Source organism: Pan troglodytes, chromosome 2 (genome assembly GCF_028858775.2).
Source record: "Pan troglodytes isolate AG18354 chromosome 2, NHGRI_mPanTro3-v2.0_pri, whole genome shotgun sequence".
NCBI lineage: Eukaryota > Metazoa > Chordata > Mammalia > Primates > Hominidae > Pan > Pan troglodytes.
In genome coordinates, this window is record NC_086015.1 from 198685988 (window position 1) to 198713863 (window position 27876).

General features: G+C 39.9%; 1 protein-coding gene and 1 pseudogene across 2 annotated transcripts; both read right to left on the minus strand.

Moving 5' to 3' along the window:
• Positions 1 to 79: 79 nt before the first annotated feature.
• PPP1R2 (protein phosphatase 1 regulatory inhibitor subunit 2) lies at positions 80 to 27504 on the minus strand. Of its 2 annotated transcripts, XM_516963.8 has the most exons (6): positions 26723 to 27504; positions 13616 to 13723; positions 8646 to 8723; positions 7512 to 7606; positions 2850 to 3017; positions 80 to 774 (listed from the first exon to the last, which is right to left on the minus strand). In XM_516963.8, exons 1-6 carry the CDS (start codon positions 26842 to 26844, stop codon positions 728 to 730), a joined length of 618 nt encoding a protein of 205 aa, XP_516963.2. In that variant the 5' UTR covers positions 26845 to 27504; the 3' UTR covers positions 80 to 727. The 2 variants fall into 2 exon arrangements, with proteins under 2 accessions (XP_516963.2, XP_054538405.1); XM_054682430.2 differs by lacking the exons at positions 13616 to 13723; positions 26723 to 27504 and adding an exon at positions 11585 to 13460.
• LOC112208843 (U6atac minor spliceosomal RNA) lies at positions 6907 to 7041 on the minus strand (annotated as a pseudogene).
• Positions 27505 to 27876: the final 372 nt, after the last annotated feature.

Here is a 27876-nt window from a genome sequence, read left to right on the forward strand (position 1 = left end):
GTCTGCCCAGTGTACCAAAAACATTAAAAAACAAAAACAAACAAAACCCCCCAAAAACAAAAAACAGAGCAGACATTGGTGAAAGTTTAACCTGATAATTTATTTGTGGGGAAAAAAGCTAGTTTTGATGAGAAAAAGTTCAGTCCTTTCCCTGTAAACACAAAGAAACTCAACAGGAATTTTAAAAATAGTAGGTCAGAAAATGCAACAGTAACTCTTATAATTCTTTTCAATTAAACAGACAAATCAAGTTGAAGACAAGTGTTAAAATACTATTCAGCCTGAATATTTATCAGTCTATATATCCTGTTGTTCAATTGGCTTTTGATTTTTAAAAAAATCAAATCAATAAACTTTGTAAGAGCTACCACATTTCAAGTGATGAAAATAAATTAGTTCCCCCCCAAAGATATTGTTTAACTTCTAAAGCATAAAAAGCTCTATAATATCTTATACAAATTAACCAGTGTTTTTACAAAAGTAATGCAGTTTTGGACTGATGATATTACACTGTATTTGTGGTAAAGTACTAGGCACAAGAATATATATATCGATTAGGCATTTTCAGTCTAATCAGTCTCTAAGTTTATCATTTAATTCTTGGCAATATATAATAACTGGTATGCATTTTGGTACTTAAGTCATGAATTGTGAAGAACAAGAAGCAACGTACTATAGTCACAGGGTTTACATCTAACAAACAATTGCAGTGTTGAACAAATCTCGTCTATGAACTTCGTAATTTGTTTTGCTGTTGGTCACTTGGAGTAGATCCTGCAAAGATAAAAGAAAAAGTCAACATAATTTGTTACATATTGTCAACCCTGGCTAAAGTTCCCTTCTATTAGCATGCATGACAAGCAAATATAAAAATTTTAAAAACAAATAAGGTATATTTCATGTAGGCTGATTTAGACTGAAATTGAAGAATCTATACACTCCCCTAAATAGTCTAAAGAACAGAAGTGTCTACTTGCTGATAAAACAAACAGGTTTCAGATTGAACATTTCTGTAAGTCACAGGTGGAAAGGTAAGAGTTTACGACAACTCCAATATCCAGAGCTATAAAAAGATACATATTTATTACCTCAAAGCTATAAAATATCACCTAAGAGTCCAAACATGTCATTTTTCTCCAATGAATTGTGTCAATGGGGGAGGAAAGGGGGAAGGGAGGAGACTGACACTGTCCAAAAACTAATGGGTTCTATAGAACTTAGAGATCTGAAAAGCTGGTAAAATGTTAAGGGCCCAAAAAGGGTAGGGGATAAATAAGGTACTTATTTCCCTAAGTCTTATCCTATTCTTGTGGGTTTTATAATGCTAAGCAGGATATACTCCTTTGCAAGGTGTACTTCATCTCCAGTGAAGAAAAATCAGGCACTGAGCTAATACAAAATTTTAATCCTCCATTAAACTTAAACAAAAAATATATTTATGTACTAAATGTGTGAGATGTAATATCTCATAAGCAGAGACGGACAAAATGCCATAGTTATTTTTCAAAAGAAATGGCGTTAAAACAAACAAACAAACAAAAAATGCTGCCTCTATAACAAAAAATAAAATAAAAATAAAAATGGATAATAAAAACATGCCACAGCTACTATGTAAGATGAAGTTTGCTCAAGTTAAATATAAGTTAAACAGACTATGGGATATATAATGGAAATGAAAGGCTATATGAAATAGACTAAAAGGTTGAAGCATATTACAGAATAACAAAAAGTACTGTAATCCTGACACTATGAGACAGCGACTCATCAGGCTGTATCATAGAATTATTCATATTTAATACTATGCTTACCAAAATGGTAATATAATAATTATTTAATTTCCTAAGACTTAACCATTCTGGGCACCACAAATAACATCAGTTACGCCTCCACTGAAAAGTATAAAGTTTGTAAGTACAAGGAGTAGGTGGTGGGCACAAAAAATCTCCATTAGTGGTGCAGAAGATTCACTTCATTAAATACCAGAGTAACAGTTCATAAAAAATAAATAAAACCTATTTCCTATGACAGATCAGGAGTTGCTAGGCTGCAGGGGCTGGGTGTCTAAGACTTAAAAAAAAAATAAAAACAAAAACAGTTAAATAACTTGTCAATCCAACAGTCAAAAGAATCCGTATTGGAAAGATATGACATACTTTGTATCTAAAGGGATGTAAAACCAAATCTTCCATACTAAAAACATGTTTCAGGCTGGGCACGGTGGCTCACGCCTGTAATCCCAGCACTTTGGGAGGCCAAGGCGGGCGGATCACAAGGTCAGGAGATTGAGACCATGGCTAACATGGTGAAACCCCATCTCTACTAAAAATACAAAAAATCAGCCAGGCGTGGTGGCGGGCACCTGTAATCCCAGCTACTCGGGAGGCTGAAGCAGGAGAATGGCGGGAACCCAGGAGGCGGAGCTTGCAGTGAGCCGAGATCACGCCACTGCACTCCAGCCTGGGTGACAGAGCGAGACTCTGTCTCAAAAAAAAAAAAAGTTTCATTTAAAAATTTTAAACTTTAGATCGTTATGACAAATACAACATGACCTAAAATATTCAAAACAAAAAATAGCTTAATATGAAGACAAACATCCTTGCCTAAAGGCAAGTAAACCATAAGAAAGCCATATAATAAAACATATGGTCTAAAATCAAATCAACTCTGGGTATAAAAACTTTATTATTCTGAAATTGGCCATGGGGGTTAAAACTTTAGAAACATTTGGTATAATAAAGCAAATCTCAGCAAAATTTTCTGTTTTTTCACCAGTTTAAAGCAAAATAAAGTACATTATCTTAGGCACAGACCATTACAAAAGTCTCAGTGACATTTTCCAAACATCTAACCTTGATTTGATTCTTCCGTATTCATGCTTTCTCCATCTGCAGTCTCTAACATTTCTTCATCTTCATCATCATCATGTAGGTCTTTTGAAATTAATTGTCTGGCTAGTTTGATATTGAGTCCTTCATTGTAGTGAAGCTTCCTTTTCATTTCAAATTGTCGCTTTTTTTCTATAAGATGCAAAATGTAAACTTAGGAAGTTTGAGCTCAAGGATTGGCCCATGCCTGTTTTATAAATAAAATTTTATTGAAACAGTGATGCTCATTTGTTTTTGTCATGCTTAAGGCTGCTTTTGTGTTCAATGGCAGAGTTGAGTAGTTCGTAATAGAGACCACTGGGCCTGCAAAATTTAAACTATTTACTATCTGGCATTCATCTCAATGGAAGAACAAGAATATATCCAGCCATTAGAAATTATATTTGTGAAGAAAGATTAAAGCTATGGGAAAATTATCCAGAAAGAGTTAAATGGTGACAAAAAAGCGAGTTACAACACCATATACTATATTATGTACAATGCCTGTCACATACACACACACAGAGAAAAATAAGACTCAGCAATTAACAGTGTTTAATTCTGAGTCAAGGAACAATGAAATAGTTTTAATATTTTATTATTTTCTATTTTTATAATTAAGAAAAAATCCTTTAAAACAATTATTACCTGTTAAGAAACTGCCATGATTTAAGACATTGTTGGCTAAAAACGTAACCTCATTTTCAGAGTAATTTTAAGAAAAACCTATTATAAAGTAATGGTGAAGTGACTCCAAAATATTTCATTTTAGTCTTCACCATAGAAACATAAAGCTGGCAGCAACACAACTGATCACATTAGAGCAACTATTTATGAATACATAATTTTAAGGTTTTTAACTTCCTTAGATCAGAAAATTAAAAAAAAAAAAAAACAACAGAAAAGGGGGGGCCAATATAAAATTGCCAGCTATTTTACCAATGAACAGCATTAAAATCATTCACCGTTGTTTTATTTTTTCTTTTTTTCAAGATGGAGTTTCACTCTAATTGCCCAGGCTGGAGTGCAATGTGCAGTCTTGGCTCAAGGCAACCTTAGCCTCCTAGGTTTAAGCGATTCTCCTGCCTCAGTCTCCCGAGTAGTTGGGATCACAGGCATGTGCTACCACTCCTGGCTAATTTTTGTAGTTTTAGTAGAGACGGGGTTTCACCATGTTGGCCAGGTTGGTCTCCAACTCCTGACCTCAGGTGATCCGCCTGCCTTGGCCTCCAAAAGTGCTGGGATTACAGGCATGAGCCACTGCGCCTGGCTTCACCATTGTTTTATTAAAAATTTCATCAAAATATTTCAATGTCAAAAATGCACAGAGGCCGGATGCTGGGGCTCATGCCTGTAATCCCAGGAGTTCAAGACCAGCCTGGGCAACATGGCAAGAACCTATTTCTACAAAAAAATTTCAAAAAATTACCTGGGTGTGGTAGTACACGACTGTGGTCCCAGCTACTGGGAAGGCTGAGATGGGAGGACTGGCTAAGCTTAGAAGGCTGAAACTGCAGTGAGCCGCGACTATGCCACTGCACTCCAGCCTGGGTTGACAAGCGAGACCGTAGCTCAAAAATTTATTTATTTACTTTTTAAAAAGCAGAGACATCTCTCAATAAGGGTATTTACAGTACTTTCTTCTTTTTTTTAAGTTTTAATTTTTAGAGATGAGATCTCACTGTTGCCCAGGCTGGCTTCCAACTTCTGGGCTCAAGCAGTCCTCCTACCTCAGCCTCCCAAGTAACTGGAACTACAGATGCGTGCCACCACACCTGGCCTCCAAAGTACTTTCTCTTTCTTTGATTTTTACTAGAGACGGGGTTTCACCATGCAGGTCAGGCTGGTCTTGAACTCCTGACCTCAAGTGATCCACCTGCCTCGGCCTCCCAAAGCACTGGGATTACAGGTGTAAGACACCGCACCTGGCCAGTACTTTCTTAATTCCCTAAGCTTTTATCAACATCTATACTTATATTTTTAAAACTTATACTAAAGTCCGGGCGCAGTGCTCATGCCTGTAATCCCAGCACTTTGGGAGGCCGAGGAGGGCGGATCATGAGGTCAGGAGTTTGAGAACATCCTGGCTAACATGGTGAAACCCCGTCTCTACTGAAAATACAAAAAATTAGCTGGGCGTGGTGGCACGCGTCTGTAATCCCAGCTACTCAGGAGGCTGAGGTAGGAGAATCACTTGAACCTGGGAGGTGGAGGTTGCAGTGAGCGGAGATCGCGCCACTGCACTCCAGCCTGGGCGACAGAGCAGGACTCTGTCTCAAAAAAAAAAAAAAAAAAAAGAACTGTAATAATTACCCGGTTTAGACAATAAAGTATATGAACATACAGTAAACATTCTGCCATAATGATTTATGTAATTTTAAAATCGTTACAAGTTGTTGAGTCATAATTTAATTCCCTATTTTTGGTTAAAGATTTCTGATTTCCTTCAGGTTTTCAATGTTTCTTTTGGTTTGTTTTTATTTTGTGAAGGTATATCAGCAATTTTCAATGTTTTTAAGACTATATATATAAAATATATTGTGCATTTGTTCTATTATTTTCTCAATATGAGCCAGTGTTTTTGAAACTGTGCATCATGATTATTTATGTATTTATTTATTTTTTTAAAGACAAAGTCTCACTCTGTCACCCAGCCTGGAGTGCAGTGGCATGATACCGGCTCACTGCAACCTCCACCTCCCAGGTTCAAGCAATTCTTGTGCCCCAGCCTCCCGAGTAGCTGGGATTAGAGGCGCCCACCACCACGCCTGGCTAATTTTTGTATTTTTAGTAGAGATGGGGTTTCGCCATGTTGGCCAGGCTGGTCTCAAACTCCTGGCCTCAAGAGATCCTCCTGTCTCAGCCTCCCAAAGTGCTGGGATTACAGGCATAAGCCACCAAACCCGGCCATCATGATTCTTAATAAGTCATAACTAACATTTAAAAAGGTTAAGGCAGACTATTTATATGAACACAAGTGAATTATTCTTTTTATACCTACTTTTACTTTTTATGGGGGAATATCTTGATTAAGTTGTTAAAAGTTAGTATTTAGTGAGTGCTCACAATATGCCAAGATCAGTGATAAGTGCTTTAAATGCTTTAACTCATTTAGTAGTCACCAAAATATTTTTACAGCTGCCAATTTAGAAATGAGATAATGGAGGCTCGAAGAAATTATGCAAATTAGCCAAGTGGCATACCTGGAGCACAAACTTAGGTTTGTCTGTCTCCTTAGACAATAATCTTAATTGCTATGCTGTGAGTTACAATTTTTCTCCCTAAGCTATCTACTGTCAATAGACAACAATTTTTCAGCCACGTAACATCTATATAATTCAGTAATAACCCCACCAGTGGAAAATGAATTAATGAAATTATAATTAGTCAAATGGCTCCCCCTGCTGGTTGACTCATGAAATCACAACTTGAGAAAAACATCCCTCAAAACTGACATTAACAAAAAATTCCTTATTCTCAACAGATCATGTTTTTAGAGAGTAATGAGGAAACAAACTCCAGAAACTATTTCTATTTGAAATACTTTTCCAGGATCTTTTGGGGTATATTTTGGGAAAATAAATGGAAAGTCACTGAAAGTTGAGATACAATACAACTTGAGAATATGCTACATGTAAAATTTCTCTCGTACAAATATTAGGCTCAGCCCATCAGAGCTCTGTTGAACAGGCTATATTCTGAAGATGATAGGAAAGACTAGTAAATGATATCTTAGCAGCTACACGACAAAGATCCTTCGTTCTAAAGCTTCTCCGCTTCTTCACGGTACAGGAGGTAGTCCCTACGCCACAACACTTCAAGTAGGTATCTACCGTATTTTCCTTCTTCCTCTTTTTTGTGAGTATGTGCTTTTCTTATATCTTTCCCCTCTACCCACAAGCTTGAATTTTCCTTTAAAAATAGTTGCAAATAAACTATACACAATTTTTTAACTCCTGAGAAGATTATATATTCACATGAATCAAAAAGTATAAAATGCAATAAGATAAGACATACTCCTTTTCTCCCAGCCTCCATGGGTAACCACTTTTACTTGTGGAAACAGAAAGCATGAGCAGGCAGCAATGCCTTAAATGTGTATGTGCTGAATGGCCTACGAGACCCTCTTCCATCCCTGTGAAGGGGAGGGCTGTCTCCATCTCCCTTCCTGTGACACTACTGCTCCTTTTGATTGATGGGACCTAATAAAGACCTTCACTCTGCATCTGATCATCTTGGTTCATTTGTTAAGTTGCACCACTGTCCAACAACACAAAAAGCATAAGCAACTGGGAAATTAGCTCTTTCAGCTACCCACTTTAAGACCGTCCAAACGCTCAATGACTTGAAACGCATTAATTTAAAAAGTATTTACTGAGTATCTACTCTGCACTAAAAAGTACAAAGAAAATAATACTTATAATTACTTTAAAGATGGTAATACTTCCCCATATTCTTGAAATCAGGGGTAAAAAACTATTACACAACAAAACACACAAGTAGTATCTGAATTATAAAGATGTTGCTTTCATTCTCCTCCCCTGTGTGTCCCCAAAATGAAAACCATTTGCTCATCTTCCAAATAATGGATTTATCTTAGCAAAAATTACTAGCATCATGATGAAAGCAGTAAAGGAAATAAACTACCTCGTTCTTCAGGTGAGAGGTCACTATCCTCCTCTCCACTGCTTTCTTGTTCCTGAATCCGATACTTTGGCTCCAAGCCTTCAGCAGCAGCTAATCTATGCAACAATCATGTACAAAGAAATTAACAGTGATGTTTTGATATTATTTAAGCGCCTTATTCAACTGTTGATTCTTACAAAAACATCTGAAGATCATTAATGTGCTAGCTATAACCTGATGAGGAAAATAAAAGGCAAGAGAGCAGAAATGTGCTGGGCATGGTGGTACACGCCTGTGGTCCTAGCTATTTGGAAGGCCGAGGTGGGAGCACTAGTTAAACCCAGGAGTTTGAGGTTGCAACGAGCTTTGATTGCGCTTCTGCACTCCATCCTGAGTGATAGAACAAGGCCTTGTCTCAAAAAAAAAAAAAAAAAAAAGAATAAAAAGAGTAGAAATGGGCATAGACAAGAACAGTGGAATGGGTGCTAGAAATCAGTAAGTAGCAAAGGAAGAGTGCTTTTATGAATTAACTTATTTTTGCCTTTCTCACTGCTACCTTTAAAAACAGGAAGCAGGGGCCAGGCGCGGTGGTTCACCCCTGTAATCCCAGAACTTTAGGAGGCTGAAACCAGCGGATCTCTTGAGGTCAAGAGTTCAAGACCAGCCTGGCCAATATGGCAAAACACTGTCTCTACTAAAAATACAAAAATTAGCCAGGCTTGGTGGCATGGGCCTGTAATCCCAGCTACTACTGGGGAGGCTGAGGCACGAGAATTGCTTGAACTTGGGAGGTGGAGGTTGCAGTGAGTTGAGATCACACCACTGCACTCCACCCTGAATGACAGAGCGAGACTCTGTCTCAAAAAACAAATAAAACCCCCCACAGGGAAGTGACACATTTCAGTATCCCAAGTGCAGGTACGCTGGTCTTCCTGCCACCTACATACCTTGATTTTAATCAAGAGACAAGACTATAAAAGTTGGTGACTCAGAAGGTGAAAAAAGGGGAAAAAAAGGAAAAAAAAGTCGGCATAAAAAATGTTGATAAACAGCCTTTTCTTTCCGCTTATACAGGGAAAGCAACGTAGAATGCTTTTAACTCTGCACAATTATAAACAGCCTAAGTGAAAATGTACTCCAGTCATTAGTACTTACTTCCTGGCTAAGATGTCTGGCGCCATGGCTTCAGTGGTCTCGGTGTCACTACAGGCATCTTCATCATCCCCCATCATACTAGTATGACAAGCACATTGTAATTAATACCTGAAACATACATTTTCAGCCACAAAAACAAGGGAGAAAAACAATTCCATCAACCTACTTAACATATCAATATATTTATAGCTCTGTTGATATCTTTGAGGTTTAACTTTATATAGTTCCTATTCAATACAAATACTTAAAAGTACAGCACCCAATCAAGAAAAGACTCCAAATGATTAAAAAAAAAAACATAAATACAGTCTGCCTGCCATATCCACAGGATCCACATCCATGAATTCAACCGTGGATTGAAAACAGCCAGAGAAAAGAAAAATTTCCTCTGTACTAAACATGTAGACTTTTTTCTTATCATTATTCCCTAAATGATACAGTGTGTAACAACTATTTGCACAGTATTTACATTTTATTAGGTAATATAACTAACACAGAGATGATTTAACACATACAGGAGGATGTGCATAATTATATACATCTACAATGCCATTTTATATCAGAGACTTGAGTGTCTGAGGATTTCGGTATCTGAGGGAGGTCCTGAAACCTCCATGGATAATGAGGAATAACTGTACTGAAAACGTAAATGATCTGGAAAAAAAAATACTACAAAGTTCCAATTATTCCATCCAGTGGGAAGGAACAAGTAATGCAAAGTAAATCACTGTCTGGTTTTAGAACATGTATTTCTACATCAATCTTAAGATAGAGACAAAAGATCTACGCAGACACAAGACTGAGTAAAGTAACAAAATTCGATCCCAAAGATCTAATTTTGGAAGTTTACAAGTGATTTAGCTTTCTCACTCTACCCTCTAATGAAAAATTTGCTCCCCACTTCAATGCAAAAATGGGCAACTTTAATTCTTAAGCCACTGCAAAGTATATAAAGCAGAACTCAGCTATTTATAAAATACTGCCAGTTTACACATTTCCTGGTTAATTAAGGTGACAAGTAAGTCTATAGTTTAGATGACGCTCTTTTTTCTAAGGGAAGTTGAAATTGATCTATGTTATTGAGTTTAATCAAGCAAAGTAAGGTAAAATAAACATTTTGTTAATTTATAGAATTGTTCTATAGAAAATTCTAGTCGTAAAATTTACTGAATTATGTTTATATATGTACATGTATACAAAAGCAATAACTTCTTGTACACTAACTGTGAGATTCTTAGATAATAAGACATGATGTTTCTATAAAAAGCATCTTCACTTAAATAAAACTTTTTTTTTTTTTTGAGACAGGGTCTCATTCTGTCACCCAGGAGTACAGTGGCACCATCACGGCTCACTACAGCCTCAATTTCCCAGGCTCAAGTGATACTCCCACCTAAGCCTCTTGTGTAGCTGGGACTACAGGCATGTGCTACCATTCCTGGCTTAATTCTTTTTATTTTTTGTAGAGACGGGGTCTCTCTATGTTGCCCAGGCTCATCTCCAATTCCTGAGCTCAAGCAATCCTCCCACCTCAGCCTCCTAAAGTGCTGGGATTACAAGGGTGAGCTACCATGGCTGGCCAAATGAAACTCTCAAAAAGAAAAAAGAAAGTCATGGAAAGAAATGATAAAACTGAGCAGTGAACTGATAAAAGCAGGACACAGGTATCTCTGCATACACATAGCCTCAATTACTTAGGGACCAAATAACTTTTCTGGTTATTTGAATGGCAAATATCTACCATTCAAATTATATTTATAAACAGTCAAAAAATAATGGCCATAGCTATTCTGAAATTTTTTTTCTTTTTCTTTAGAGATAAGGTCTCCCTCTGTCATCCAGGCTGGAGTGCAATGATGTGATCATGGCTAATTGCAGCTACAACCTCCAGGGCTCAGACAGTCCTCCTGCCTCAGCCTCCTAGCTAGCTGGGACTACAAGCACACACCACCACCTCTGCATAATTTTACTTTTTTTATTTGAGACAGAGTTTCGCTCTGGTTGCCCAGGCTGGAGTGCAATGGCGTGATCTCAGCTCACTGCAACCTCTGCCTCCCAGGTTCAAGTGATTCTCCTGCCTCAGCCTCCCGAGTAGCTGGGGTTACAGGCGCCCACCACCACATCTGGGAATTTTTATGTATTTTCAGTAGAGACGGGGTTTCACCATGTTGGCTAGGCTGGTCTTGAACTCCTGACCTTAGGTGATCCACCCGCCTCAGGCTCCCAAAGTGCTGGGATTACAGGCGTGAGCTGCTGTGCTTAGTCTAATTTGTTTTAATTTTTTTTGTGGAGATAGAGTCTCACTCTGTTGCCCAGGTTGGTCTTGAACTCCTGGGCAAGAGTTCTTTGGGGAAGGGCGTGGTGGCTCATGCCTGTAATCCCACACTTTGGGAGGCTGAGGTGGGTGGATCACTTGAGGTCAGGAGTTTGAGATCAGCTTGGCCAACACGGTGAAACCCTGTCAATACTAAAAATACAAAAACTAGCCGGGCGTGGTAGTGGGTGCCTGTAATCCCAGCTACTTGGGAGGCTGAGGCACGAGAATCTCTTGAACCTGAGACATGGAGCTTGCAGTGAGCTGAGATCATGCCACCGCTCTCCAGCCCGGGTGACAGAGTGAGACTCTGTCTCAAAAAAATAAAAAATAAAAAATAAAAAACAGCATTCTTTGGGAGGCTAAGCAATCCTTCTGCTTCAGGCTCCCAAAGTGCTGAGATTACAGGCATTGAACCACTGCACCTGGCCTCAACTATTTTTTTAAATCATGTCTGATCTTAATTCTCCTAGGATACTTATCCCCAACTAACACAAGTGAGTGACGGATGGCCACTACATTTAGTAAAAAGAAAGTACACTCTGATTTTGGATTCTGGTACAATAAAGGTTTTAATATACATTTTAGAAGTTGGGCACGGTGATGTGTGCCCATAGTCAGCTACCTGGGAGGCGGAGGAGGGAGGATCACTTGAGTCGGGAGTTGCAGGCTGTAGTGTGCTATAACTGTGCCTGTTAATAGCCACTGCACTGGGCAACATAGCCAGATCTTGTATCTTTTTTTTTTTTTAAAGATTTTTAAAGTATATACCTGCAATTTAGGAGAAAAATAAGAATATAAACCTCTTTTTAACATGCGTATTTTTTTTTTAACTAATTGTAATTTTATTGTTTTTCTTCCCCTCAATTTATTTTTACTTCAATAGGTTTTTGGGAAACAAGTGGTGTTTGGTTACACGGGTAAGTTCTTCAGTGGTGATTTCTGAGATTTTGGTGCACCCATCACCCGAGCAGTGTACACGGCACCCAATGTGTAGTCTTTTATCCCTCAACCCCCTCTCACCCCTCCCATCCCCAAAGTCCACTGTATCATTCTTATGCCTTTGCTTAGCTCCCGCTTATAAGTGAGAACATACAAGGTCTGGTTTTCCATTCCTGGGTTACTTCACTTAGAGTAATGGTCTCCAACTCCATCCAGGTTGCTGTGAATGCCATTATTTTGTTCCTTTTTATATATATTCCATGGTACATACATATATACCACAAAAAACTGTGTATTTCTTCACTCAAATTTCATCAGTATTGAGTTTCAGCATCTGTACCTATTTCATTATTTCTTTTTATGCTCATCACAGTCTTTAATATCTTCAAGTTTTTTATTTTTACTGTTTTTGTTAGTAACAGGTTATTTCAAATTATCTTCCAAAGTTTTCACCCACTGACTTAAAATACAGTAGTTCTTAACTCTTCTTTCACTACAGAACAAATGGAAACAGCAGTTACCTCTATTTTAATGGTAACTTTTGGATTTATGCTGTCTTAATTCAATGACAAAATATTTTAATCTTGGAAATCTTTTATTTTTTTCAATACAAGGTAGGTAGGGCATAACTTTTTTTTTTTTTTTGTAGAAAGAGTCTTACTATGTTGCTTAGGCTGGTTTTGATCTCCTGGCCTGAAGCAATACTCCCACCTCTGCCTCTGTAATCTCAAAGTGCTGGGAGTACAGGCAAGAGTCACCATGCCCAGCCAAGGTATTATCTTTTTTTTTTTTTTTTTGAGACAGAGTTTTCCTCTTGTCGCCCAGGCTGGAGTGCAATGGTGCGATCTTGGCTTACAGCAACCTCCGTCTCCCGGGTTCAAGCAATTCTCCTGCCTCAGCCTCCTGAGTAGCTGGGATTACAGGTGCCCGCCACCATGCCTGGCTAATTTTTGTATTTTTTTTTTTTTTTAGTAGAGATGGGGTTTCACCACGTTGGCCGGGCTGGTCTTGGACACCTCACCTCAGGTGATCCGCCCACTTTGGCCTCCCAAGGTGCTGGGATTACAGGCGTGAGCCACAGTGCCCGGCCCAAGGTATTATCTTAATTAGGTATCTATACTTATTTAGAATCCTCATCTTCTCATAATGCTTCTTGCATTATTTTTGTCTTCATACTGGTTACTGCTGCGTAATGTAATTTCACAATTCATTTAGGAAATTCTGAGACTTGAAATTGTCAAAAATTACATGTAATGATCTGAACAACAATATTACATTAAGTTAAAAAATGAAGACATAAACAGTAATAATGACACCTATCTTTCAGTGGGTTACCATCCATGCAGTTATGCTTCTCTGCAAAGAGACTGAGTAAACCCCAGATTTCTACTTGGGAAGCAAACAAGCCCATATCTCATCTTCCTTTCATGGAAGTTAAAACTAATATATGCACCATTAGTAGCTAGCAACCACTGAGGTGCAACAAATAAACATTTACTACTATCATTATAATGTACAAAACGGCTTTCTTAATTTTAAACTTACACATCACTTAAACCATTACTAAACAAATTGCAGTTAGGTTACTGACTTCACTAGTGCTCCAGTAACAAATCCACAATAAAACAAATTCAAATAGGCTGTTATCCAGACGTTCATATGAAATGCAAAATGGAAGTAAGTCACAAGAGGAATGACGTCTACGTAACATTACCTATGGTAAGGGGTGCTTGGTTCATCTATTTTCATTAAACCATAGTCTTTGTCTGCTGGATGATACGTCGCCAAGATGTTCATTTCATCCCACTTCTGGGATTTTTTGCTAAAATTAAAAAGAAAAAACGTTTTTCCCAATGCAGAAAAAGACAAACCTGAATATCAAAATTCACAAATGTCCAAATTTAACATTTCAACTTCTATTTGATGGCCAACCTCTATTTTCACATATACTTTCTTAGAATAGAAGCTGACTCAGGGTAAAAACCATTAAGTAACTACAATAAAATGTCAGTAAATACAGAACACCTAGTGCCCACATATTAAAAACACAATATTTAGTATCTATATCAGGCATTCAAAACATTACCATACTATGACATGCTTAGTCTTCATTTGGCCTATAAAATAATGCAAGTCAAAATCTATACATTCGCTGAAGTCAGTAGGCATTTTTGATCTATACATCAGTAACTGTTCGGTAAAAAACACAACAGGAGTACTTCCTTGGCATAATTTCTTTCTGGATATCTGTTAACACTCAGAACATAAAGATTCAAAGCATAAAACTATAGAGAAAACCTCATCAAACTCAGATACCACTAAATCATTAGATTGCAAATAAATTACAGCTCTGTTTATTTCTAATCTAGAAAAATAAAGGTTTGCTCAGAAATGGTGTATTCAAACCTACTTGAAGAGCAATAGACATTCTCTCTAAGTACTTTATTATTTTTGTTTTGTTTTGAGACGGAGTCTCACTCTGTTGCCCAGGCTGGAGTACAGTGGCGCCATCTCTGCTCACTGCAACTTCCACCTTCCCGGTTCATGCGCTTCCCCTGTCTCAGCCTCCCGAGTAGCTGGGATGACAGGCGCGCACCACCACGCCCAGCTAATTTTTGTATTTTTAGGAGAGACAGGGTTTCACCATGTTGGCCAGGCTGGTCTTGAACTCCTGATCTCGTGATCTGCCTGCCTTGGCCTCCCAAAGTGCTGGGATTACAGGTGTGAGCCACCAGGCCGGGCCATTATTTTTGTTTTTTGAGACAGAGTTTTGCTCTTGTCGCCCAGGCTGGAGTGCAATGGCACGATCTCGGCTCACTGCAACCTCTGCCTCCTGGGTTCAAGCGATTCTCCTGCCTCAGCCTCCTGAGTAGCTGGGATTAAAGGTGCCCGCCACCACACCTGGCTAATTTTTGTATTTTTGGTAGAGACGGGGTTTCACCATGTTGGCCAGGCTGGTCTTGAACTCCTGACCTTACGTGATCTGCCTGCCTGGGCCTCCCAAACTGCTGGGATTCCAGGAGTGAGCCACCGTGCCTGGCCTATAAGTACTTTAGAAACATCTGTTAAATTTCATGCAATGAAGTATTTGCACAACTATTAAGGTGCTGGATAATTAAATGCTTTCATTTTAAATGCTTACATACTCCTTAAAAAAGACCTCAAAGACCTTTCTACAAGCCAACATTATTTTGTTACATATAGTTTGTTACTTAGTATGTACTTGGAAAACCCTGCCTTAAAAAGAATCAATGTAAATGTTACACTGATTTAAATAATCCTTTCCACATTTCGTCTAAATTGTTAAGGTTTTACTGCAGGTATTTTCAATTTCCCAGATCCTGAAATACCCTTTAAGAATAACATATTCCCTTTTCCATACTCTCAAAATGGTTTGATGAGTTACCTTAAAAATTATACAGGCCTGCTCTTGCAGGTGACTTCATATTCTTTTGCTTTCTACCCTAATATACCCACAGTGTCCCCATTTCGGACTAAGCACTTTTTTTCTTCATTTTTTAAAACTGTGGTAAAACATACATAAAATTCACCATTTTAACCTTTTTGTTTTTTGGTTAATCTTCCCTGTATCATTCCAATTTTAGTGCATGTGCTCCTGAAGTAAGCACTAGCCATTACGAAGTGTACAATTCTATGGCATTAAGAACATCACATCATTGTGCAAGCATCACCACCATTCATCTCCAGAACTTTTTCATCTTCCCCAGCTGAAACTGTACTCATTAAGTACTAACTCCCCACTCTCCCCAGCCCCTAGACCTGGCAACCACCATTCTACTTCTATCTCTAGAAATGTGACCACTCTAGGTACCTCGCAGAAGCGAAATCATGAAGTATTTGTCCTTTTGTGACTGGCGTATCTCACTAAGCATAATGTCTTCAAGGTTCATTCATATTGTAGCATGTGTCAGAATGTCTCTCTTTTTTTAAGAGACTGGGTCTCTGTCACCCCAGGCTAGAGTAAAGTGGCATGATCATAGTTCACTGCAGTCTCGAACTCCTGGACTCAAGTGATCCTCCTGCCTCAGCCTCCGGACTAGGTGGGACCACAGGTACGCACCACCATGCCCAGCTAATTTTTCTTTTTCTTTTCTTTTTTTTTTTTTTTTTACAGGTGGAGCCTTGCTATGTTGTCAGGCTGGTATCAAACTCCTGGCCTCAAGCAATTCCCCTGCCTCAGCCTCCCAAAGTGCTGGAATTACAGGTATGAGCCACCACCACACCTGGCCATAATCAAATTAATATGTCCTTAGTATTTGAAAAAAGTCACCTGCCAGGAGTGGGACTGTGTAATTTTTAAGGGAACTCATCACACTCTTCTGGGACTGAACTAGACTGGGTAAACAGAGCTTGCTTTAACAATACCGATGTCTTTAGATGCCTAGGCTTCTGCCTATCACATAGTTGAGCTTGTGGCAGAAAACAAAAAACAAATTTAACCAGGAGACAGACACTGAAGGTTCAAGTTTCAGTTACCCTTTACTATAGAGAAGCCAAAAAAAATCTTCTCTTGGACTCTATTTATAGTTGACCCTTGAATATTATGAGTTTGAACTGTGTGGGTCCACTTATATGCGGATTTTTTTTCAACAAATCTACTGGAAATTTTTTTGGAGGCTTGTGACAATTTGAAGAAACTCAGATAAACCACATAGTCCAGAAATATTTAAAAAAACCTTAAAAGTTAGTTATGTCATAGGTGCATTATACGTAGAGAATAGTCTACTTTATCATTTACTACCATAAAATATTCACAAGCCTAGTTAAAATGTAACATTAAAATTTGTCAAAACATGCACATACAACACATGGTGTTGGATCTGCAGTTGGATCATAACTGCATAAAATTCACTACAGTACATACTATTCTATGTCACAGTTTCACAGCTATCTCTTGTTGCTACTGCAGTCTCCTCAAGTGTTGCAAGTTTGCTTAAAATGCTCTATGATGCGGCCAGGCACGTCTGTAATCCCAGCACTTTGGGAGGCTGAGGCGGGTGGATCACTTGAGGTTAGGCGCTCAAGACCAGCCTAGCCAACATGGTGAAACCCCGTCTCTACCAAAAATACAAAAAAAATTAGGCATGGTGGCTTGCGCTTGTAGTCCTAGCTACTCAGGAGGCTGACGCAGAAGAATCACTTGAACCCGGGAGGCAGGGGTTGCAGTGAGCTGAGATCATGCCACTGCACTCCAGCCTGGGCAACAGAGTAAGACTCTGCCTTAGGGAAAAAAAAAAAAAAAAAAAAAAAAAAAGCTCTATGATGCTAGTTGTTTCAGTGTGAGTAGTTTGTTGCTCCAGTAAATTGCCTGTTGCAATAAAAAGTGATCTGTCTTGGTTTTTGAGTATTTTTTATCCTATTTAGTGCAATACTGTAAACCTTGAGTAACACCATGGGACTCATACAAAATGCCACTAGAGATGCTGGAAGCGTTCCCAAGAAGCAAAGTTGTGACATTACAAGAAAAAGTTGAACGCTTGATGAGTACCTTAGACGGAGCTCTGCAACTGCGGCTGCCCGTCATTTACACATGAATCCACCATAAAGACCATTGTAAAAATAAAATCAAATAAAAGGAAATTCACAAAGCTGTCACTGCCGTAGCGATACCAGCATGAAAACCTTGCATATTTTGTGAAATGCCTTTTGTATTGCCGATGCATCTTTTATGTGAGTGCAGGATTGTACAAGACTATAGACTCTAATATGATTTGAGAAAAAACGATGGCACTATATGATAACTTAAAGCAAAAAGAAGGTGAAGAATCTAAAGTTGGAGAATTTAATGCGAGCAAACAATGGTTTGATAATTTTAGAAAGAGGTTTGGCTTTAAAATTACAAGATAATAGAGAAGCAGCTTCTGCCAACCAACAGGCTGCAGACGAGTTCCCAGAGGCCATTAAGAAAATCACTAATGAGAAAGGGCCAGGTGCAATGGCTCACACCTGTAATCCCACACTTTGGGAGGCTGAGGCAGGAGGATCTCTTGAGCCCAGGAGTTTGAGAACAGCTTGGGCAACCATAGTGAGACACTATCTCTACAAAAAATTTTTAAAATTAGCCAGGCATGATGGCGCACACACACCTGCAGTCCCAGCTACTTGGGGGTGGCCTGAAGTGGGAGGATCACCTGAGCCCAGGAGGTCAAGGCTGCAGTGAGCCATCTGCAATCGAGCCACTGTAATCCAGCCTGGGTGGCAAAGTGAGACTGTCCAGAAAAAGAAAAAATTATTAAGGAGAAAGGATATCTGATCTGCCTGTACAGGTTTTTAATGAGAATAAAAGTGCCCGATTCTGGGGAAAAAAATGCCACAAAGGACATTTATTTGTAAGAAAAGAGAAGCAATCATCAGGATTTAAGGCAGGAAGGGACAGGCTAACTCTACTGTCTTGTGCCAATGCAGTAGGGTTTATGATCGGAACTGTCCTTAACTATAAAGCTGCTAACCCCGGAGCCTTGAAGGGAAAAGATAAACACCAGCTGCCAGTCTTGTGGTTGTAGAAGGTCTGGACAACGAGAACCCTCTTGGTTCCGTCCATGTTCTGTCCCCAGGGTAAGGAAGTACCTTGCCAATACAGAACTGCTTTTAAAAAAAAAAGAGAGACAGGGCATTACTCCATCACCCAGGCTGGAGTGCAGTGGCACAATCATAGCTCACTGCAGCCTCGAACTCCTGGGCTTAAGTGATGTGACTGTGTCAGCCACCTGAGCAGCTAGGGCTGCAGGCTCAAGCCACGTGCCTGGCAGTAAAGTACATTTTAAAGTTGTTTTGATTCTGGACAATGTCTCTCTTTGGCCACCTATGAACCCTATGAGTTCAACCCTATAAAGGTGTCAAGGTGGTTTACTCGTCCTCAAACACAACATCTCCAATTTAACTTCTAGATCAGGGGGTCACAGAGGACCTTTAAGATTCAGTACACATGGTACTCTATGCAGTGGTCCCCAACCTTTTTGGTACCAGTGACCGGTTTCGTGAAAGACAATTTTTGCATGGTGTGGGGTCAGGTGGGAAGGTTTCAGGATGAAACTGTTCCACCTCAGATCATCAGGCATTAGACTCTCATAAGGAGTGGGCAACCTAGAGCCCGCGCATGCACAGTTCACAATAGGGTTCACACTCCTATGAGAATCTAATGCCACCACTGATCTGACAGGAGGTGGAGCTCAGGCACCTGCCACGTGGCCTGGGGTGTGGGGATCCTTGCTCTATGGAAAAGACTGTCAACCCTCATGGAGAACATCATGAAAGTCTGGAAGGGTTTCACCACTGTGTATGCCATTGTTGTTACAGAAAAAGCTAAGAAAGCTGTCAAGTCTGAAACAATGAATTCCTGCTGGAGAAAACTGTATTCAGATGTTATGCATGACTTCACGGGATTTACGACAGTGCCAATCAAGGAACTAATGAGATTGTGGATTATTTGGTGGGGGTGAAGGGTTTCAAGATATGGATCCTGAAATTCAAGAGCTAATAGACATCACACCAGAGGAATTAACAGAAGATGACTTGGTAGAGATGAGTGCTTCTGAATCAGTGCCAGAGGATACAGAAGAATATGTAGAAGAAGCAAAGCCAGGAATCAAATTGACATTAGACAATCTGACAAAGAGTTCTATTTGAGACCGCTTGACTTATTTTACAACATGGACCCTTTTATGATATGGACACTGAAACTAAACAGTAGAAGGAAGATTATTAGTACCACGTAGAAGCATCTTAAGAGAAATGAAAAAGCACAAAAGTTAGGCATAAATTATGATGTATTTTCGTAAAGTTACATCAAGTGAGCCTGCCTCTCCTTCTATCGCCTTTACCACCCAAGACAGTGAGACCAACCCCTCCTCCTCCTCAGCCTGCTCAATGTGAAAGACCACCAGGATAAAGATCTTTATGATGATCCACTTCCTTACGATTTTAACATTTTCTTTTCTCTAGCTTACTGTATTATAAGAACGTAGTAACATAATACTTGTAACATACAAAACATGTAGTTAATCAATTGTTTATGTTAACTGTAAGGCTTTCAGTCAACAGGGGGCTACTAGTAGTTAAATTTTGGGGGGCTGGGCACAGTGGCTCATGCCTATAAATCCCAACACTTTGGGAGGCCAAAGCGGGAGGATCACTTGAGCCCAGGAGTTTGAGATCAACCTGGGCAACATAGGGAGACCCTGTCTTTAAAAAAAAAAAAAAAAAAAAAAAAAAAAAGTGCTGGGATTATAGGTGTGAGACACCGCACCCAGCCAGTGTGTGCTTTAGTAATAATTTCTGACACTTTAAATTTATATTTAATATGCTTTTCTGTATGTATATTACACTGTAATAAAATATTTTAAAAATAAACACATATTAATAATGTTGTTTGGGGGTGCCTGCTAATCTCAAAGTAAAACAAGTTACTTCCTAAGTGATGTTAACAATATTGAATTAAAAATGACAATTTAGGAGGTGGGCAGATCACCTGAAGTTAGGAGTTCAAGACCAGCCCGGCCAACATGATGAAGCCCTGTCTCTACTAAAATACAAAAATTAGCCATGCTTGGTGGCGCATGCCTGTAATCCCAGCTACTCAGGGGGCTGAGGCTGGAGAATCGCTTGCACCCAGGAGGCAAAGGTTGCCGTGAGCTGAGATTGCACCATTGTGCTCCAGCCTGGGCGACAAGAGCGAAACTCCGTCTCAAAAAAAAAAAAAAAAAAAAAAAAAAAAGACAACGACAACTGATCATCGTTGCTTAGGGTAAAAAAAAGAATGAGGAAAGACCTCTGGAGTTTAAAAAGTATCTCTAATGGGAAAGAAAGAACGCCACATCCTGTAAATATTTTTTGCAAGATAAGGATTGAAGAAAAAGAACTACAGAACACAAGCAGAAATTAAGTTTTCTTGAAATTAAAAATAAAATTTAATAATCACAATCCCAGCACCCTAAGCCATTCATAATTTTGATTTCAGCATATTCTTCCCTTTGTATAATACATATAAATATGTATAAGCTATCAAAACATATAAAAATATATATAACTATACATATAAAACAGTACATACAGTATATATACAATACATATGCTGATATATAAGTTTTAAGTATATGTAGTATAAGTTGCTTGTGTTTTCTTTTTACCTTCTTAATGACTGTATAAGATTCATTTAGATTGATAACCTAAATAAGTTTTCCTATTTAAAATAAGGCAGACATGAACATATTTGTATACATGCTATTCAATGCTGTTTTAAAGAAAATTTGCTAGTGTAAGAGTCTGAATTAAAGTTTATCAAGAACTTTATAGTTCACTCCATGTTGCCATATAGATTTTTTTTTTTTAAAAAGAGGACTGTTAGTAATGTCCCCAGTAAATTACCAAACCATTGCTAGGATTAGGTATTGTGTGTGTGTGTGTGTGTGTGTGTGTGTGTGTGTGTTTCCATTTCAGCAGGTATAAAACAGTATTTTAAAACTGTTGTTTCTTTGCCTAATGTCTCGTGTGAATTATGTTTACGTCCTTTGCCTATCAGAAATCTTCCCATAAATTTGAGCTCTTTAGATTCATATAAACCACATTTTATATAACTTCAATTTTTCCCAGTTTGTTTGCCATTTAGTTTACTTTCTTCTGTAAATGAAATTTTAAGTTCTAAATATTCAAAGTCTCACTCAACTTGTTTTCTCAACAGAACACTAACAGAAAAAAAAATTAGTACAATTATTCAGATCCAAAAAAAGACAACAATAGCTTGCAAAAACAAGCATTTAAATAAGGGTATTACAAAACAGACTCCAAAAATGCTAGGAAATCTTCGAAAGTTAGTGAAGTAGAAGAAGCTGTCCGCAGGGGACACTGGATGTGAAACTCGGCATCTCTAAAGTGATGGCAGAATTAACATTAGCTGTGGAATAACAAAACCCAAGGAGTGAGCCTGAGCTTAACCCCAGTACCATCATGAACTGTATGACCTCCTTTGAGGTCAGTATCCCTGCAGACAAAAATAGGGGCACCACCATTTACATGGCAGATCTGCCATGATGGTGAAAGCACCTGCTGGTTTCAGTTTTCCCCCACCCTCTTGGGTGACTGGTTTTCCTACAGCCTAAATCTGGTGCTGAAAACGTCACCGCTTCTCACTTTTACTTTGTTAGCTCATACGGTGCCACCTTAAGAAGACCTACTGGAACTTCTTGTTGCTTGTGACTTGCTCATTTGATAAGTTGTGACTGTGTCTGGAATGGGAAGCAAGATTTTGCTTCAAGGTGATTTAACTTTAATTGCACATTTCAAGAAATGGTTCTTTCTTTAAATGAAGATTCAACTTATATAGATTGACACAATATAAGACTTCGAAGCCTGATATCGTTACTGAACAATTAAAGTAAGACTTAACAATAAAAGCAATTACAAGTAAGCAAAAAGTAACTTTTAGAAAACAAACTTTTTATTTTACTCAGTAAACCTCTGACTATAATATTCCACATCCCTTTATAGGCAGAAAAAGACAAAGTTGAAGCTTGTTTATATCTTAAATTATATCAAAGGAAATGAAGGCATAATTTTTTCAAGCAGAATTTGCCTGCATTATCTAAGACTACTATAGAATTTGAATTGAACAGAATAGTGAACTCCAAAGCAGACTGTGTAAAAACCCCGCTGAGATATGGAAAAAATGAATTTCTATATTTATTTCTATTACAGTAAGACTAACACTTGAGGGTAAGGCACTGGGTTAAGCACTTTACATTTATTAATTCATTTAATATTTAAACTAAGGCATAGATATAATGAATAATTCACTGAAAATCACAACTAATAAAGTTTGCTAATAAGCAGCAGACAAGATTCAAACCCAGGCAATCTGGCGGCAGATTAACCACTAAACTATAATCCTTCTCAAATGATAGGCTTTAGCAATATTTACTGTCATATTTTCAATAATTCCCAAAACACATTTTTTACATTTTCACATCTCTGAAAAATAACATGTCTTAAAAGGATGGCATCTTATAATCATAGCTGGCAGTATTTTTTCTTCCTGGATAGTACATCTTAGAATCAACAGTGTCTTCTTTTCATTAAGATACACATATGTACTCACTAGGCCTGCTAAATTAGACCTTCATAAGTTGTGCCCTATATTCAAGGTATCCTGAAAGAATGGGAAGTCCACAATGATCGAAGATGACAGTGGTGTTTAAAACAGCTGAATGCTGTGGTGCAATGTACTGAGATTTATCTATACTTAGTTATGTGGATTTATGGATTCTATCCAGTTTTAATTTAACCCTCAAAAATTGGTATCTGACAAATGGTACCTGTAGAAACCACTCATTAAAGACATAAGTACTGGTGGGGCTGGTGGCTCTCACCTGTAATCCCAGCACTCTGGGAGGCAGGCAGATCGCTTGAGCCCAGGAGTTTGAGACCAGCCTGAGCAATATACTAAAACCCCATCTCTACAAAAAATACAAAAATTAGCTGGGTGTGGTGGCCTGAGGTGGGACAATCATTTGAGCGCAGGAGATGCAGGCTGCAGTGCGCTGTGATCGTGCCACCGTACTCCAGCCCAGGTGGCAGAGTGAGATCTTGTCTCAAAAACAAACAAAAAAAGACGTAAGCACTAATGCAAAGTATAAACAATAAGAAAATAACAGCACTGAGTCACCTAAAAAAATAAAACCCCCCTCAATGATGGTTTGATCGGTCCTGACAATTGGATAAAAAAATAGAAATGCTAGACTATCTGAATATGGCTTTATATAAACCTCACTTTAAGTGGACATTGAGTTTTGAGAATTATCTAATGATAGTAGTACATACATATATGAATTACAGACATATATCTGAAGTATGTTTGAATTCTATTTTTAAAAATTCCTTGGTAATATTTACGTAAAATAACATCCTCTCACAACTGGGGGATGGGTAGGAGTCAAACTATCATCGCATTTTACACAACGAAGACACCGATAGAAGGTAGCGTTCATTCTCATTATTCTCTGATTCTTTCTTTGCAAGTTTACCTACTTGCTAAAATGCGTAATCCCAAAACTAGCATTTGAGGTCCGTTAGCAGTTGCTCACAGACAGCCACAGAGCAGGGCAGATTCTGAGTTGCCCAGTGCACACGTTCACAGCCGAGGTAGCATGTTCCCAGATAGGATCAAACAAGGCGACGCTCTGCTTTCTTGTTTCAGCTCTTGTACTGTAAACAAGTGTCCTTTTCGTGGCCTATTTAGGGTCCTTTCCTGCATTTTTGTTGGTGAATCTGGTGTGTAAAATGGCTCCCAAGTGTAAAGGGCTATTTGGTGGCTGAATTTGTGGAGGGGGCCAACTGTATATTTATTGTTTCTGTTCAAAGAGGATCTCATAAAGTTAATGATGCTGTTTGCATGACTTGTGACAAATAATAATGTATATTTGGTATGGTTTGAACGTTTGTCCTCTCTGAAACTCACGTTGAAACTCGATCTCCAATGTGGCAGTGTGGAGAGGCACAGCTTTTAAAAGGTGGCTCGGTCATGAGGGCTCTGCTCTGATGAATGGATTAATCTATTCACGGATTAATGGGTTATCAAGTGAGTGGTTCTGGTGGCTTTATAAGAAGAGGAAGAGAGACCTGAGCTGGCACGCTCAGCTTCCTTGCCATGTGATGCCCTGCACCACCTTGGAACTCCACAGAGTCCCCACCAGCAAAAACGCTCTCACCAGATGCACCCTTAAGACCCTGGACTTCCAAGCCTCCAGAACCGTAAGAAATAAATTCAGTTTCTTATAAATTATCATTTCAGACTTTCTGTTATGACCAACAGAAAACAGACTAAGACTATATTGTATTACTAGTAGAATTAGTTTATTTGCTTTACAGTCACATAACAAGGATCATTAAAAAACCCATCCTTTTTACCACTTGGAACCAAACATCATGAACTTCAATGAATTAGGGTTTGATAGTTCTCTTTAAAGACAGGACTGTAACTCTAACTCGACAGGTCAGTCCCTTTTAAGTGAATCTACCCTGCCACAGATACTACAGAAGAGGCAGCCCTATGTAGTTGAGTCAGTCTAGTATAGTGGCTTTTGAGGCAGAAAGACCTGAATGTAAATCCCAACCAATTACAGAAAGAAAGAGGCCAATCCATAGATTGGGACCACGGGAAATTACAGCAGATCCAAGTTGAGAATAAACAGAAACTAAAGAAGCAGAGATAAAGAGTAAGTCACTTGGTAAATGGACCAAAAGAAACTCACACTGGAGAACAGCTAAATAACATAAATGCCAGTAAGGACCACATTCCTGCTGCTGAAAACCCTGAAGCTACATTTGAGTCTTCTGTAGTTACGTTACTTACCTTTTAATTCCTTTTCTTTCATTTTTTTTTTTTAAGAGATGAGGTCTCATTATGTTGCCCAGGCTGGTCTCAAACTCCCAGGATCAAGCAATCCTCCCACCTTGGCCTCTCCAAGTGCTGAGATTACAGGCGTGAGCCACCACGCCTGGATGTTACTTATCTTTTAACTAACTTGGTTCTCCTGCTTCAGTTATGTTCTGGTGAAATTTTGTCTTCTTAATTCCATGACCTATACATCACACTCCCCCAGCACTCCATTTAACGTGGCTTAGCCCAAAGAAGTTGGAAAATTGTGTGTGAGAGAATGTAAGATTCAAGCATCCATGAGCGTGGGAGTTGCTAGACAAAAACTAAGGTCCTTTCCAGCCCCAAAAGGCCACAATTCTAACCTGTGAACCTACTCAATATTTCCTTCAAGGTAACACAAATCCCTAAAATTTGCCACCACCAAGCAGTAGTTCCTTTCATGGTCCCAAATAAGATCCTTTATCCAGGAATGCCCTAGGTTCCTATATTCTGAGATTTCACACACATCCTCATTTTAGCTTCTGACTACCAATTTCAATGGTAACTTTTCTTAAGCCTTATTTTCAGAAAGTAGAGTCCTTATATTTTTAGTATCTTGCAAAGCCCAAGGCCCCTTGCACTTCTAACCCACTACAGATACTGTACTGCAACATTTTCTCCGTGCATAAACGCCTACCTTTCTTTTTTTAAAGGCTAGTATATTGTTCCATTATACAAACGTACCGTAATTAATATTTCACCAGCTCTTACTAATGGACTTCCGGTCGTTTCCAATTATATTATAATTATTACATACAATGCTCAGGTCAACAACTTTTTACATGTGTATCTTTAGCGTATGCAAGAGCAACTAAATTATCACTGGGTCATTTCAAGTTGCTCCTCTTTGAACTGTTTTGAGCTTAGATCTATCTCTGAACAGGAACAAAAACTAGAAAGCACCCAAAACTCTGGTTGCAGATGCAGAAATACAGTGTGGCACAATGCTAATGGGGGAAATGGTCTCTTCTTTGACGGATCGCCTATTAGCTTGAGACTAGATCTAAAAGGGTTCCCAAAGCAAGAAAATACACTGTAATTATCGAAGAATTTTAGATACCTCAGAGATGAGGTTAAGAAATAGTAAAAGCTTAACAGTCGAAGATCTGAAGCTTCAATTTCATTCTTTGATGTTCCCGATTACAGAAAGTTCAAAGATGATGTTTAAAAATATTATATATGCCCAAATGCTTAAAAAAAAAAAAAGGAACATGATAAACGTCATCGCCCAGCCTTCTTAAAGATCGCTCCCACCCGCGGCTAGCCGGGCAGGAGAAGAGACTCGAGCGGCACCCGAGCCGCATCCACGCCGCCCGCCGGCGTCTGGGGTCTGGGTAGGTAACGGGCCCGGCGGGAAGGAGGGGCTCCCAGGCCGTCCCTCCCAGCGCTCACCTCAGCTCCTCGTCGACATTCCCGCGGGGCTGTTCGGCCGACGCCACCATAGAGGAAGTCGTAGAGGTCTTGTTCTTCAAGATCCCCTTGATGGGCCGGTGCGAGGCCGTCGAGGCCGCCATTGCCGGGCGCTCCGGCTGTCGGCTCAGGGTGGCTGCTTGGCGTGGGGTCCGCGAAGAGAAGGGTCGGCACAGCAGAGACTCGCAGGCAGCCGCAGATCCCGCTCAGGGCTAAAGCGGCCGCACCTGCTGCCTCGGAAACGGCTACCGCAGCGGTTGTCACGACACAACGACCCCGACGCCAGAGCCAACGCCGAACGGGTGGCGGCTACTCGCGCACCCTTAGCCGCTGGCACTTGACCCGCGGCTCGCGGAGAGACGCCGGCCTAGAGCTCCAGGGCAGGAGCGACGCCGACGCCGAAGCCAAGCGGACCCGCCCTCTCGCGATATCTAGGGAGGAGGCGGGGAGAGGGCGGGGCGAGAACAAAGCCGACCTCCTCGCCCCGCCCCCTCCGTCCCGCCCGGGCTGCTCGCCCCGCCCCCGCGCGGCGCTGGGAGGCGGGAGCTGTCTCTGAGAACCTGCGGGAGAGCGCCCGGGCTTGCTGCTTCCCGGACCCGCGCGTCTCTCGAGCACCCTCGTCCCACCACCTTGTGAGGCCGTAGTGTTATTTTTATTTTTTAGATCAGCAGACTGAGACTCGAGGTGACGTCACTCCGCAGAGAGGTTAGCTGCCTTGAAGAAAACGGATATCTCCTCTTTCCGTTTCGCCCGTATAAACAGCCGAACTGCCTATTATAAAAGCATGGACTGCCAGCATTGGCGTGGTCGTTAGAGGCCTATTATGAAATCATAGAATGTCTGCATTGGAATCGCCTCACCTCCTTTTACCGCTGGAGAAGCCGACGGACAGACGGGCAGCGACCCCCGCCGTCGCACAACCCGTCTAGGCAGAGAGCGCGGGAGACGGGAGGGCGGCAGGGACACATCTCCCAGCCAAGGACCTCCTGGGCCCGCAGAGGCCGCGACAGGTTCCCCCCACAGAGGGAACCAACTCTGCCGCAGGTTGATGTGGACTTCAAGCCTGCAGAACGGAGAGCCCATTTCCATTGCTTAAAGCCACCTCGTGTGTGGTATTGGTTATGGCCCCTGTACAC